The following is a 14,070-nucleotide window of genomic DNA, read 5'->3' on the forward strand; positions in this document are numbered from 1 at the left end:
CCATAACATCTGCTTCCAGAATATAGTGCTTCAACAAGTTGATGCTTGCTGAAGCCTGGGGCTTTGAAATGATTGCATTATCCACTGCAGGAGGCTCCATAATCTTCATTGCTTATGGAAGAGCAGATTTTGTTCTGTGCCTTTGACTGCGATGCAGAGAGGACTATTGCTCTACACACCCACCTTCTCTGCACGTCTGGGGGCGGATGGTTTAGAGACATTTCTCTTTTTTTCTTTTACTCAACGTTGCTTTTTCAAGGGCAGAGACTGGCAGTACTAACTGTGTACAGGCTGCAAAGAAGCCTCGGAACCGTCACGATGCATGCAGTTGATTTGAAGTCACGTTGTGAATGTGGCTGCTGTCTGAAATGACACTATAGCAAACATGAATGTGACTGTGCTTGAAAAAAATAACACTGTTATGTGGGTGGGAGAAAAAAAGATAGAGAGGGGGAAAATAGATGGAGACAGTCCAGATCCTTGTTGAAGTCCCTAATTACTGAAGAGGGAGAAACTATAATTATAGACTGAAAGAGGAACAGAGACGGAAAATTCTAGTAAGTACTGTGTAAATGCAGTGGACAATGGCCTTTCATGGAAGGGTCATAAACCGAACGTCGACATGCCTGTGGCAATTGTGTCCATGTCTGAGACAGTGGCTGCCACTTTGGGCAACACTGACCACACTATTTTACACACATTTTGCAAGTGGAGTAAGCAACAAAATCCTTACTACTCTGCACAAAGGAGGTAATTCTGCATGCATACCCACATGAAAACTGTGGCATTATGTTAAACTTAAACACATTTTAATAATTTTGAAGTCTTGCATGCTGACAAAGAATTAAAAACCTGCAGAAAAGGTGATTAAGGTTCAACCTCATTCTGTCTTAAAGGGTACTGAACACTTGGTTAAAAAGACTGACCTTCAAGAAGCCTAATCTGAACAGCCCTCATGTTTTTATAGTTAATTTTAGCTAAATATTAGAAATGTTTTCTGTTCACCTTGCAATGTGATAAAATAAAAATAATAATAGCACAAATTCTTAACAAAGACCATCCATAGTTAATAGGAACCTTTTTTTCTAAAAACGTTGAAATTGCCACGCTAAATAAAATATGCTGATATCTTTTGTGAAGTAATCAAAATGTTTTCATCAATTATGAGCTATTTTTTTTTCTTTTAAGTTTAAAAAAAGTGGTCAGCTTGGTCAATTTTGAGAGAATTAGAAAGGGAGCCAGTGATCTCTTCTCCAGAATAGACTTTATTTTTCTGGATAAAGAACTAAAGCTTTAAAGTAGGTATGGATCTTGGTTGCCATAGATACCAGCCTCTCTGTAGCCGAATGATGCTAAGGTGTTTTTTGGGGGGTCACTCTGACTTCAGAAGGCAGTGAACAAAGTAAATGGCAGGTCTTATGGGTAAATAATATGTTATGCCGTGGCACCAAGAGGTGAAGAAGGAACAATAGAAATAAATTTTACGGCAACTTGATTTTCCTCAACCTGAGGCCTCTGAGACTATTGGGGCCAAACACACTAATAAAGTTTAATGTTTTGTCAAGTTGTGACTGAATCAGCTGAAATAGTACCTTGTAGCTTTTTCCATAGTGATAAAAGAAAAAGGGCTGGAAGTTTTAGGGGTATTTAGAGGGGGAGGCAGTTTTAACACGACAGTTTTGCTTATCCATAGAAATCATGACTACTGATCTATTGCACACTGGAAGCGGTTTATAGATGGAGCTACCATCTGCAGTGAAAGTAAACCAAAGATAGTCAAAAATGATATATCAGCATATTCTTCCTGGTCATAAGGTAACAGAGATGATTGCAAAGACTGCATTTCTAAAGTTTAAAAACTAGTTTGCAAGGTGCTAATTACTTTGCTAGAGAAAGAGAAGATTGGATGTTTTAAAGGAATTATTCAAAACCTATTTAGATATAGATTGTTGTTTTTTTTTGCCACATTGGGGTTTTTGTTCTTTTATTGCACACACAGTCATGCTAGACTTAACGGATGTGAAAGCAGCGTCTTAATTCTATTTATGTTCGAATTGGAACAAATATTGTAATTTCTGAAAGATCTGGAATAATAAAGTAGCAATATTTATAAATCTTTATTTTGTGCAAACAGCATTAATAAACTATTAATTTATAAAGACTTGTCATGGGCTGGTATTAGATGCTCACCACATGACAAACCTGACAAAAATATCACTGATACATGGTGTTACAGTATCTAAACAAGAATTAACAAAAAGCATGAAGTGATTTCTTCTAACAGCAGCTAAGATTATACATCCATTTGTAATAATAAACCAATTAAAATCAAAATTAATTTAAGTCATAGTTTTCAAGTGAACATTCCCATCATACCCGTTTTGGCACGTTTAGTACGGTAACACGTGTATATGGCTAATTACATTTAGTTAAAAATTAAACAAAATACAGATTAATTGTATTTTTAGTGAGATATGTGGCAACAAGCTGCTTAAAAGCCATTTGCAACTATTGACAAGTCATGCCACTTGTAGCTTTTCTCAAAGGCCACTCAATAAATACACTGTAAGAACAAAAACTTGAGCTCTTGGGGCAACAGGAATAAAAATACTTTGTTTTCTGAAGCCTAGGTTTGGGAGATCTTACAATTTGTTCTTGACACATCATCATCTAGGAAGAATTGTTTCCTAGTGTGGTGTCTGGTGAACACTTTGTGATTGGTCTGAAATGTGAAGTGGAGATGGTTATTACACTCCTAGAAGTTCTTAGGCCAGGACTAGAAATTGCCCTGGCCTAAAAGAAGTCTGTCCTCATCCTGGTCATCTTGAGTGAAAGAACAAATTTCTGTGTTCTTATGAAAGAAGTTAAAGCTGTAAAGCTGTGCCATTCCTTTAGTTGCAACATCATGGTCATGTGTGCTTTTCATGACCCTGCTGTACAGATTTACAATTTGTCTTTTTCAGTAAACAAGGGAAGAGTGGAAGACGTATTTCAGCCAGCTGATGGAGTGGAGTGACAAGTTGGGCACGGCTGCATGACTATTTGCTTCTCTTGTTTTGTTTTTTTTTCTCTGGCTCAGGAGTTGCTTAATACATGGGAAGGAGGAATGAATTTGGGACACATATGAATTTGTTGAGTCTTGACGCCCAGATAACAACCACTGTAGACAACTTATGAACATCCGCCAGTCTATTGACAATACTTTGTTTCACAATCCTCTCAATACTGAAGTTATTCATTTTTCTTGTGCAACTTTTACTAGTACACTCAACTTTCCATGAACATGCCTGGTCACAGGTATGACCTTTAATGGTTTATGCTTTCTGTCTGCAGTTGTCTGATGGACAACTGTCAAGTCAGCAGTCTTTCACAAGATTTTGTTGGCCAGCCCATAACATCCAGTTTTTACATATATTTAAAATTGGTTTAATCTTTCAGTCAAATTTCCTGAGAAGTTGACTTTTATAAATCATAATAAAATGATCAGAAACATGGTTCAAATGTTTTACTGAGTATAATGAATATTGCAGGCAGTAAAATTCAGTGAGTTACTGATATGAACATTGTGACATTTTGTCATTTCTTGTTGTGGATAGATATAGGTGTATGTTAATACAACTAAAGATTTCTCCCGTTAAAGATCTGAAAGTCTTTGGTCTCCCTTATGTGTGCCTGTCTGAGTTTGACATGACTAATTTGTCACACAATGAAAGATTCTGTAGTTTTACACAACAAAAGAAAAATTGCATGATTCTGAAGGAATGTCCTCTGTTCAGTCTTAAAATGTGATCCTTTGACAGAATTTGTTGAAGAAGCAAATATTCACATGATGTTTGCTTTCAGATCAAACACAGTGCATAGTCCACTTTGGTGAGGAAAAAATTGCAAACTTTGTGTGTGCTTTAGTCAGGATAAATGCAAGTACCTTAAACCATTCAGCGTAATCTAAGTTCATAAACAGTCATATTATTCTCCACATTCCTTCTACCCTCTGTTAATAATTGCTTGAAAATCCCAATACATAGCGGACACGTTCCTGTAAATCTTGGATTGGCTGCCTCAACAATCTGCTTGTATGTAAAGAGAAAACTCAGAGCAGCAACTTGTCTATTTTTCAGCTTGTACTGAAATTAAATTATCCTTTCTCTGGCAAAATTTAATAAGGAATGCAGCCATTCCAAACTGTGTTCTGTCTTTCCAATATGGCAACAAGTCTGATGTTATCGGTTGTGACAGCGAGGGGAAAACTATTTGTGATCAGCTGGTACTGGCCAAAGCACCAAACTTATTCCCTTGGGTGAAGAAAGAGATAAATAACTGTAAAGTTTGGCACAGAGAAGTCTCTAGAAAAGTCCAGATATAATGTGTACATATTGTCTGCTTTTCTTCAGGGCAGCTTGTTGTTAAAATGGCATGAATCATAAGTATATTTTAACAATCAGTTAATTTCTTAAGTTACTGAATAACTTGCCTGCAAAAGATATTCAAGTTTGATGTTTGTGCATACTGATATAAGTGAAAATGTTCATTTGGCATTTCATATTGTTGTCCTTTTCTTGATGGAAGTAGCTGGATTATCAGAAAATCAATTATCTAAATTGTGAAAGAATTCCAAGCTCCAAGGAAGCTGGGAAAAAAAAATCAATCTGTACCCCATTCTGGTTGTAAACAACATCTTTAAACTCGATACCAATCAGCAAGGGATTCTTAATTCACTGTGTGGTTTGTTGTGATTCATCTGATCAGCTGTACTTCACTTGTGGCAGATACATGTTCTGTCTGATCACCTGCTTCCTGTCTTTGAATATGCATTTTCTTTTCTAAATAGTTTCTATGATGGACTTTCCAGATGTTGCAGGTCAGGTATAAAGTTTTTATTTTATTATTTTATTTTTTTAAACTTTATACCCTGCTGCTCCCCTTTTCCACCAAACACTTATCAGTTTCAAGTCAGCCATTCTTCCTCCTGAAGGACACTAAAGCCTGTTTAATCCAATCACAGTGTCATGCAGCAGTAAGTTCATATCCTGTTCAGACTTCTGAGAGAATTAGATTATTCAAGACTAAATTACCACATTGGTACTTGCACTCTGTGGGTTCAGACAGAATAATTTTCACACATTATAATCATGAATTCTTTTTGGTTGTCTTGATTTCTGTGGTAATTTAGAAAATATTTACATTCTCCCCTTCCCTTTAACCTGATTAATCTTTTTGTGTTTGATGCAAGATTTTAAATGCCTGTCCGGTTTTCCTGAGGTTGTAATAATTGTATTAAACGTTTTAGTTCTCTAAGGTATTGGGAATACTTAGGTTAGGTTGCTATTGTTTTTGTGAGCTTAAACTTACCCTTTATAATTGTTCTTTTCCTCATTATCTGTCAAGACTATCTATATGGCTTGTTTAAGTAATTCTCATAAATTTAGGTAGGATTACATTTTTAAGCTGTTTGCTATCATAAACTAGTGTAGTATTTTCCTGTAGGCTTCTCAACAGTTTTTTGAAAACCTGCAATGTTGTGTATTCACCTATCACAAGCTTACAAATCTGTGACATCATCTAGGGTTTCCCAAATTGTTTAAGGGCTTAGTAATCAAATTAACCTCTGCACATTTTTGACTTTGAGGAAAGTAAAAATGGGGAAAAAAAAAACCTAATTTCAGAATTCTGATATTTAGAAAATTAAGATAACTTGGTTAACCCTAACAGAGCTAAGACACTAACAGTTTCGGTTGATGTAATGTAAATCAATCATTTTATTTTGTATCTGAACACTTGTTTATAACTGTATATCACCCTGCAGATTTTGGTAGACTCTGCAATCAAAATTGTCATTATTTGGCTGTTTTATTGGTGGTGTTACTCCTGGATTCGGTTCCTCAGGCAACACAAACTGAGGTTTCCCTCAAACTGTCTTGCCAAATAGTAAGACACAGCGGTTCTGATATGTCTGAGCTTGATTCAATGCCCTTTGCCAAGGAGACTGACTAGATCTCTTGGAAATGCAGCTCTTCTGTTAAAGGCATATTCTAATATTCATTTCTTTATCTTTTTTTTTTTTTTTTGCTAAAAATGGTCTTTATGTTTGTGAATCTACATGTCATTGTCTTTCTTTATATTCTCTGTAGGTTACTTCATTAGCCTCAGCTGCCTTTTCTACCTTTCACTGCATGGCAGGTCTCTGCAGTGTGACAAATATATTAGTCAGGAGTGTTTTCTTCACCTGATCAGGGGGTTTCTCAGGCCCTCCAGGCAGGGTTGTGGTTCCAAAAGAAAAAAAAAAAGGATCGGGGGAAGGGCGCAACTGAACAGCTGATGGGATATTGGCTTGTTTCAGTGTGTGAGTGCCCCTGGTTTTAATCAGCTGGTGTTACTTTCAAATTGCCCCCTTAGCATGTCATTATATTTGTGTGTGTGTGAAGGTGTAAATGTGTGACAGGGGAGAGCAGAAAGACTAAGCAGGGAGGAATGACTCCTCCATTGACTGCATTTGCTGTTGACTTAAGATGTTTTGACCTTGTTTCAGCGGCTTCTTACAAATTAATTTACTCTGAATTGCTTTATCCCTAATGTTTTCATGTATCAACAGTCTTTCTAGTTGAAATGTCTTTTTCTTTATTCTTTTTTTTTTTTTTTTTTTTTTTTTTTTTTTACATCTCAGCCCTGAGACAATCATTTGATTAATTTTGCAGAACACATTTCTTTGCCCTCTTTCAATTGTTTGCTTTAATTTTTGACTTTAGTTCTAGTAAGTGAATTTCATTCTCGGGAATGATGGAGACCACGTTTCAGCCATAATTATTCTTTATTTTCTTTTTAAAATGAAAGATGATACAACTGATGTGGAAGTGAATATACTCCACATTAATTCTTAATTTTTCCCACTTCCTTTCCTCTTTCCACCATGTCATACAACCTCAAGTGTCTCCTGGCCCCATTTTCCCAATTAGCTTCTACAATTAGGGTAACGATGTAGTACAGGAGAACTGGGATGACAAATTTAGCAACAATGACAGGAAATGAAGACTGATTGCCTCCTTGTCCTTTCTCTTCTGCATGACATGTGAAAGCGCATTGTAATTTTGTCTCTTATATAATACTTTTTATCTCTGAGCCATCGTGTAATTGTATGATTAGGTTTGTCCTCTAGTTGCATTTATTAGTGTTTTTTTTTTGTTTTTTTGTACCCTGGTTGTGGATCAGGAAGCCTGTTTGCAGTTAGTACAAGAAAAGCAGCTAAGCTTGTGTCAATTACCTTTGACCTCTTCAGTGGGAGAGAGTGCTGTAATGACGGCTCACTGGGACTTGTGTTTTTATATAATCCTCCCACCCATTTAAAACAACGTCATTCTATTATATAGTTTTTGTATTAATGTAGGTGCTTAAATAAGTGTGCTTTTGTGCAAATAATATTTATTCATTTTATTTTTTTGGGCTCCAGTGCCCCTATAAAAAGGGATACCTTTTTATTTTCGTGACTAGTTTTACTATTTATACAAGCATATTTAACAACTGAGTTGGAGTTCTCCAGTTGTTTCAGAATATGATGCATAAATACCCAAAAGACGAGTGAGGTATGTTGCTCAAATGCAAGTTGTTTTCATAGATTTGACCATGTGATCTTTGCAATCCACACTGACATTTTATAATTACTGTTGGTACATTACAAATGTTTGGATTGCTACCTTTTTACCAAAATAATAGATGACTTGACTACATCTGCTAATATTCTGTGATCAACAGTGGAAATATACCTGCACAATACGAAAACATTCAAATCATGCAATGACGATGTGATTTGCAGTAAATAAATAACAACTTTACTGTCTCAATGTTATGCTTTTGTGTGAAAAGTAGACCCCAGGCAGGAATTTACTGAACTTCTGAGCAAAACCATGAATGTATTACTTCCATCTGAAACACATTGTTTTAATGACTGAGTTTATCAGAGAACTACTAAAAATGAAAATGGGTTGTATTTCAGATTTTGCCCTTTTCATATTCAACTGGCATAGAGAGCCTGGATGCCTAGTATTTACATAAATGGTGTCGCCATTAAGGCAGTTCAATGAAATATTAATATTGCACATATTGATATAGTGATAAAACATGGGATGTATGTGGAGTCTGAACTAAAGGTTTTTTTTTATTTTATTTTTTTTCAATTTTTAAAATTGAAATATACCACCATTTTAAAATTCTATTATATTCCATTCATCAACGGTTTTGTGTGGGCTTACGTTTTTTCAGATTATTTGTTTTTGCAAATTTTGTTTTAAAAAAGCCATAATTTGTTTACGTTTGATCTCTAAGGACTTTGGTACTTATCGCCTGTGAGAACTGTCAAAAATTGCCATTTTCACTGGTTTCACAAACATAATGAAAGCTCTACAAGTAACAAATGGCTTTTGTTTCTTAGCATACAGTTATCCAGTTCAGGTTTCATTAAGTCTAAGTGCTTTAGACTTTGAACCACAGATGCTCAAATGCAATCAGGCCACTTAAAGCAAACACACCATAGCAAAAAAAAAAAAAAAAAAAAAAAACAAAGCAGGAAAAACGTGACATAAAACTATAAAATATTTATTTAGTGCAGAAACAGACAACATTCTAATTGGAGCACTGCCTTTACAGAAAGAAATTTGGTTTTCTTGTTAAGGATGACCCAATCAGGTTATGCTTCAACAACATTAAACTCACCTACCAATGACTAAATGCTCAAGTTTATGTTTGCCAGTTTTCTTGGCAGTTACAGTTTTCTTGGCAGTTTATGAGGACAAAACATGAAGACAGATGTTTTGTCCTCATAAACATCAAGCAGAAGAGCTTTTAGTTTCTAAGCATGTTTGATTGATATCCTTTCAATAAATCAGCATATTGACAATACCAAAATGTGTTTTTATTCAGAGCCATTTGCTGAAATGCGAGGCAAACTTTAGCTTTAGCTAAGTTTACTTTCTAATATGGTGTGAATTGCTAACAGTTTGTCTCATAGCAAATTATGAGACAAACTAGTTTGCTATGAGAAACTATGTCTGTTTCAGTTATTCACTTTTGGTCTCCAGCAGAGCTTTGGTCTCACAAAGCATCCTTCACCCATATCTTCCCCACTCAGCTCTTCCAGACAAGTGGCAGAAGCAATTAGCTAACAGCTGGTGAAATTGTAAATCTGCTAAGGTTATCATACATATTGCGGTTCAGTCAAACACTCTTTAGAATGGATGTAAACAGCAAGAGAAGCACTGTCAAACACTCTTTAGAATGGATGTAAACAGCAAGAGAAGCACTGTTATGATGAAATGATGAAGGCAAAGTGCCTTTAAATATAGGAGCTTCTTAAAAACACAGAGATCAATTTCAAGGTATCAAATTATTATGTAAATTTTTACAGAACATTTTTGTTACTAAAGGTAACATGGTTACTTGATTATCCTTTCAGTCCATTTATTATTTCAGTTTCAGTTACTACTTATTCATGTACCTCTTTTGGTCATTGTCTTCCCCTTTCTGTGAACCAGTTTAATCTACTTGTGTTGTCCAGACTTTCAATTTGAGCACAATCGGGTCCTACATAACAGAAGTTACTGTTGGTAGTTTACTGTTAATGAAAGCTTTTGAGTTGTTCAAATGTGAGTCATTGATATTTATTTTGTAGGTGGGTTATGCAGCACTCAGGTCACCTGAACTGCAGCTCTTTACAGTACAGTGGGCATACACAGAAACATGTGGTTTGATCAAACTATTGTCTCATTAAAAACAGACAGGAAAAAACAAAGGAACAAAGTGCTGAAGCTAACTGAGGAAGGAGGATGAGCTTGTGGGATTGTTTCAGGTTGTCAACGATGGCACATTGCATATTCTTTTTGCCATTGTGTGGATTCAGGCAAGAAGTAGATGATTAAGCTTTCTCCCACAGTATTGATGGTTTATGTTGGTGCCGTTACTGCTGCAGCACTATTGTGGTTGTCTTTCTGTCCTCGGGTTATTCTTGAATGTTTGACTGGGGACCAACTAATTGGAAGAAGTCCTGGAGGAGCACAGGAGAAGGAAGGAGAAGAGAGGTAGATGTGAAGCACAGGAAACTATACAGTGAGAGTCAGGTATTCTCCTTTCTCAGGAATCAAGACTGACTTCTTTTGCAGTTCAGTTTTTCTGCAGCAATGCAGTGTACAATTCCTGCTTTAAATAGGTTTTATTTATTGCTAATTGCAATCACATCAAGAAACGCTGATGAGTCAACACATTAAACACCTCAGAAAAATATGTTGATGCTGCTTCTCCAAAACAACACACTATGCTACATGATACCCAATTTAACGTGCTGTACTTTTTTTCTTTGCAGTTGCATTTTAATTTCATAGTTGAGAGTTCAAGAATAGAAAAATGACAAAGGGTGTGGATACCATTACAGAGCCCTGTACACTTGACTCTCAGACTCTAGCACAGCTTGTATGTCCTTGTGAATAGACATGGAATAGACTAATGCTCTGACATATAGCCACAAACATGCATTGTGATTTTCAATTGCATTTCATTCATGTTTTCAAAAATCTTACACAAGCATTATTATCACTGCTGTTAAAATAACACAGCTATGTTGCAGTTGTAAAACAAAATTACAATATATTTACCTGCAGGTTTTGATTTCACATAGATTAAATATCAAATTTAAAACCACAAATTTATGTTTTAAGTACAAACCTGAAATGTCTGTGTCAGCCAGAACACAGAAGAAGCATTAGACTGTAATCTGCTAAATTAATTGCTTATTTTAATTAATTAATAATTATTTTAATAATTTTACAAAATGGTGTCAGGCACTAGCAAAAACCTACATTGAAACTCAGCAAAAGAAGGTAACTGGCTAGTGAACAAATTTCCTTATTTTATATGCTTGTAAATAACACCAAGAACGATGGGAAATGATGTTTGCAAGTTATTTTGAACAGAATCTTCTTCAGACATTTCATCAACAATACTTAAGTGAGTGATGGGTGGCACCCTCTGGCATCTAAGCTGTGACAAATATTTTCAAGTAGCAAATTTCCAATTTTTTGAAAGTACCAGGACGATTCCCCTCACATACTCTTATTAAGTACATAGTTGTTAGGAAGATTACCTTCACCCACTAAACACACATTTACCGGATAGCATGCAGCTATAGTTGGTTGAGGAGAGTCTTACTTGATACTATGTTAAACTTGAGAAATCCCAATTCTTTGTTTTTAAAAGGAATTTTAAATCCTGAAAAAAAGTTATTTGAAATATGTGAAGATTGCACATTGCACAACAATGGCATACTTTCCAGTTGGAAATTCCTTTTTAATATGCAATTTAAACATCCAACTTTTTGTGGTTTAAATGTTTTTATTCTTTAACTGATTTTTGTGGATTTGAAGGAAGGAGGCTAGTGAAAGACACAAAGTGAGTAGAGAAAGGCAAACGTCCTCTGTGCTCTTGACCCTGTTGTAGTGATAAGTGAGGCTTCCATCCTCCAACAATGTGGTGCTTTTTGTTTTTCTTTCAGACCATCATGGAGCAGTTCAACCCCTGCTTACGGAACTTTGTTGCCATGGGGAAGAACTATGAGAAGGCCCTCGCCAGTGAGTCCTTTCTTTTCCTTCATTCATTTTTTTCTGTGCTTCACTGCAGGTTTAGGCACTCAGCCAAGACAGCATTCTCGCATTCTTTCTTCATGTTCCTGTACTTCATCTACCTGTCTTCATGTTTTTCATGAAAGCTAGATCATCTTTGTCCTTATACTCTGTGGCCAGGTCTTATGAGTTGCACTATGCACTTCTTCTATTCTTTAATTTTGAAGGGAAAAAAACTACAAAATGCAAAAGAAAGGACAGCTCTCCATTAGCAGCTAGATTTTTGCCAATAGACTTTCCACAATGGCCTTTTGTCTTTTGAAATCTTTGATTTGTACTTGGATTACAGTGCTACAAGAGGTTTTCCTCAAAACACCCCTGAACCTTAACATGACCCCAGTCCTCACGAGTTAAACTGGCCAAACCATTAGAGATTTTTCTCCGTCCCCAGGCCAGCACTCCTATTCCCTTACACATGCAATAAATAATCCTGACCGTGGTATACCATGGGAACAGACTGGTAGGGGTTCGCTGAGCCATTAAAGACCCACTTTGCAGAATTGATTCAACCCAAGGGACTTAGCAGCTCTGGGAGGACACATTTCTATCCATATGGTGCAATCTCTGAAATTATTTAACACTACCAATGCCAAAAGAGTTTCATTTGTAGGGTTACAAGATCTGAAGGTGGGTGTACTCTACAGTTTTTTGTTTTTTTTTTACAACCCACAGACAGTCAACTAATTACATAGTTCTTAACAAGTCCAAAAAACACAAACTGTGCACAAAGCATATACTTTTGTGCACAGTATATGCTTTGCACAGGCCATCCTTGTCAGGCCATCACCAGACAAGGATGGCCTGTGTCCTGACTAAAATGTTTACAGTTCTTTACAGTGAAGATTTAGTGATGGGTCTTTGAAAAAGGCTCTTTTCTGGTAATCCCATCTGCCCATCTGTTGTTTTGGACCCCTTACCACGCTTTTTGGTGGTGCTGTTAATATAGGTCCAAGCTCTGTGTGAAACCTTCTTTTAATTGTACACTTGATATTCCACATTCTTCAGGTGTTGAGGCATCAGCAAAACTGTCTGTTGCGAGGAAATCTGTTTTAACTCTGTGGCATGCAAGTATATACTCTCATAAGCTGACATGCATTCATACACATGTTCCACAACAAGGCAAGCCCAGGAACTGTTTGGCTTTAAAAAATGACCTGGTGCAACAGAGGTGGAAGCAGACATGCTGTCCTCTACAGCTGGTCCAGCTGTAACTGGTACCTACATTAGCATATGTCAATCAGCTTAGAGGACTTCTTCTGTGGTGCAGTATCTACATCTGTGCATTCGAATTAGCCTGTCCCTGTCATTCTATTTTTGTAAATGTGTCTTACACCTGACAGCTGTCTCCATGTTTGGGTCCAATCTGTCAAATGTCCATCAACCCACCCATTCATTTTCTTCCGCTTCATCTGGGGTCGGATCGTGAGAGGAGAAGCTTCAGAAGGGAGGCCCAGACTTCCCTCTCCCCAGCCACTTGTTCCAACTCTTCCGGGATTCCCAGGCATTCCCAGGCCAGCCGAGAAACGTAGTTCCTCCGTGTCCTGGTTCTTCTCCGGGGGCTCCTTCCGGTGGGACGTGCCCGGAACACCCCACCAGGGAGGCGTCCAGGAGGCATCTTGACCAGATACCTGAGCTACTTCAACTAGCTCCTCTCAATGTAAAGGAGCAGCAGCTCTACTCTGAGTCCCTCCTGGATGACTGAGCTTCTCACCCTATCTCTCAGGAAGAGCCCAGACACTGTACGAAGAAAACCCATTTCGGCCGCTTGTATCTGCAATCTCGTTCTTTCAGTCATAATCCAAAGCTCATGACCATAGATGAGGGTAGGAACGTAGATGGACCGGTAAATCAAGAGCTAATTTTTTGACTCGGCTCTCTCTTCACCACGACAGACCGGTACAGCGCCAGCTTCACAGCAGACGCTGCGCCAATCCACCTGTTGATCTTCCGCTCCCTTCTTCCCTCATTCATGAACAAGAATGAGAGTGGGGACCACCACCCCAGTCTGCCAATCTAAGGAAACTTCCCCCAATTTCCAAGCAATATTGCAGAGTCGCGTCAGCCAACACAACCTTACAACATCTGTCAACTGTACTGATGTTGAATTCACCTTTAAAAGCAGCGGTCATTAATTCCCAGAGATTGGCGAAGCCCCTTTGGACAGCTAGACAGAGAAACTTGCATCTACCCTGCATGACCATTTTGGCAGTACATGAACATTTTCAACAAGGGGATTCCATTGGTTAATGTTTTGGATCCATGCTGGCTCTTTATTTAGTCCTGCAAAAAAATATAATAACTTTATTTGTGTAAAGTATTGAATAAAAGTTGAGCAGCATTTTCTCAATAACAAGACAGGGTAACTGCGATGGACTGACCAGGAACCAATCGGTTACAGAACAAACTTCTACCACCA

At 37.2% G+C, this 14,070-nt stretch overlaps 1 protein-coding gene across 4 annotated transcripts in view; it reads left to right on the forward strand.

Moving 5' to 3' along the window:
- baiap2a (BAR/IMD domain containing adaptor protein 2a) overlaps positions 1-14,070 on the forward strand; it is an 88,343-nt gene that overhangs the window by 4,699 nt on the left and 69,574 nt on the right. For all 4 annotated transcript variants that reach the window (XM_055035921.1, XM_055035923.1, XM_055035924.1 and 1 more), the window contains exon 2: positions 11,528-11,603. In XM_055035921.1, the coding sequence (XP_054891896.1) occupies positions 11,528-11,603 (76 nt within the window). The remainder of the gene's footprint in view (positions 1-11,527; positions 11,604-14,070) is intronic.

This window comes from Poeciliopsis prolifica, unplaced genomic scaffold (genome assembly GCF_027474105.1).
Source record: "Poeciliopsis prolifica strain line A6 unplaced genomic scaffold, Auburn_PproV2 SCAFFOLD010, whole genome shotgun sequence".
In the NCBI taxonomy this organism is placed as follows: Eukaryota; Metazoa; Chordata; class Actinopteri; order Cyprinodontiformes; family Poeciliidae; genus Poeciliopsis; species Poeciliopsis prolifica.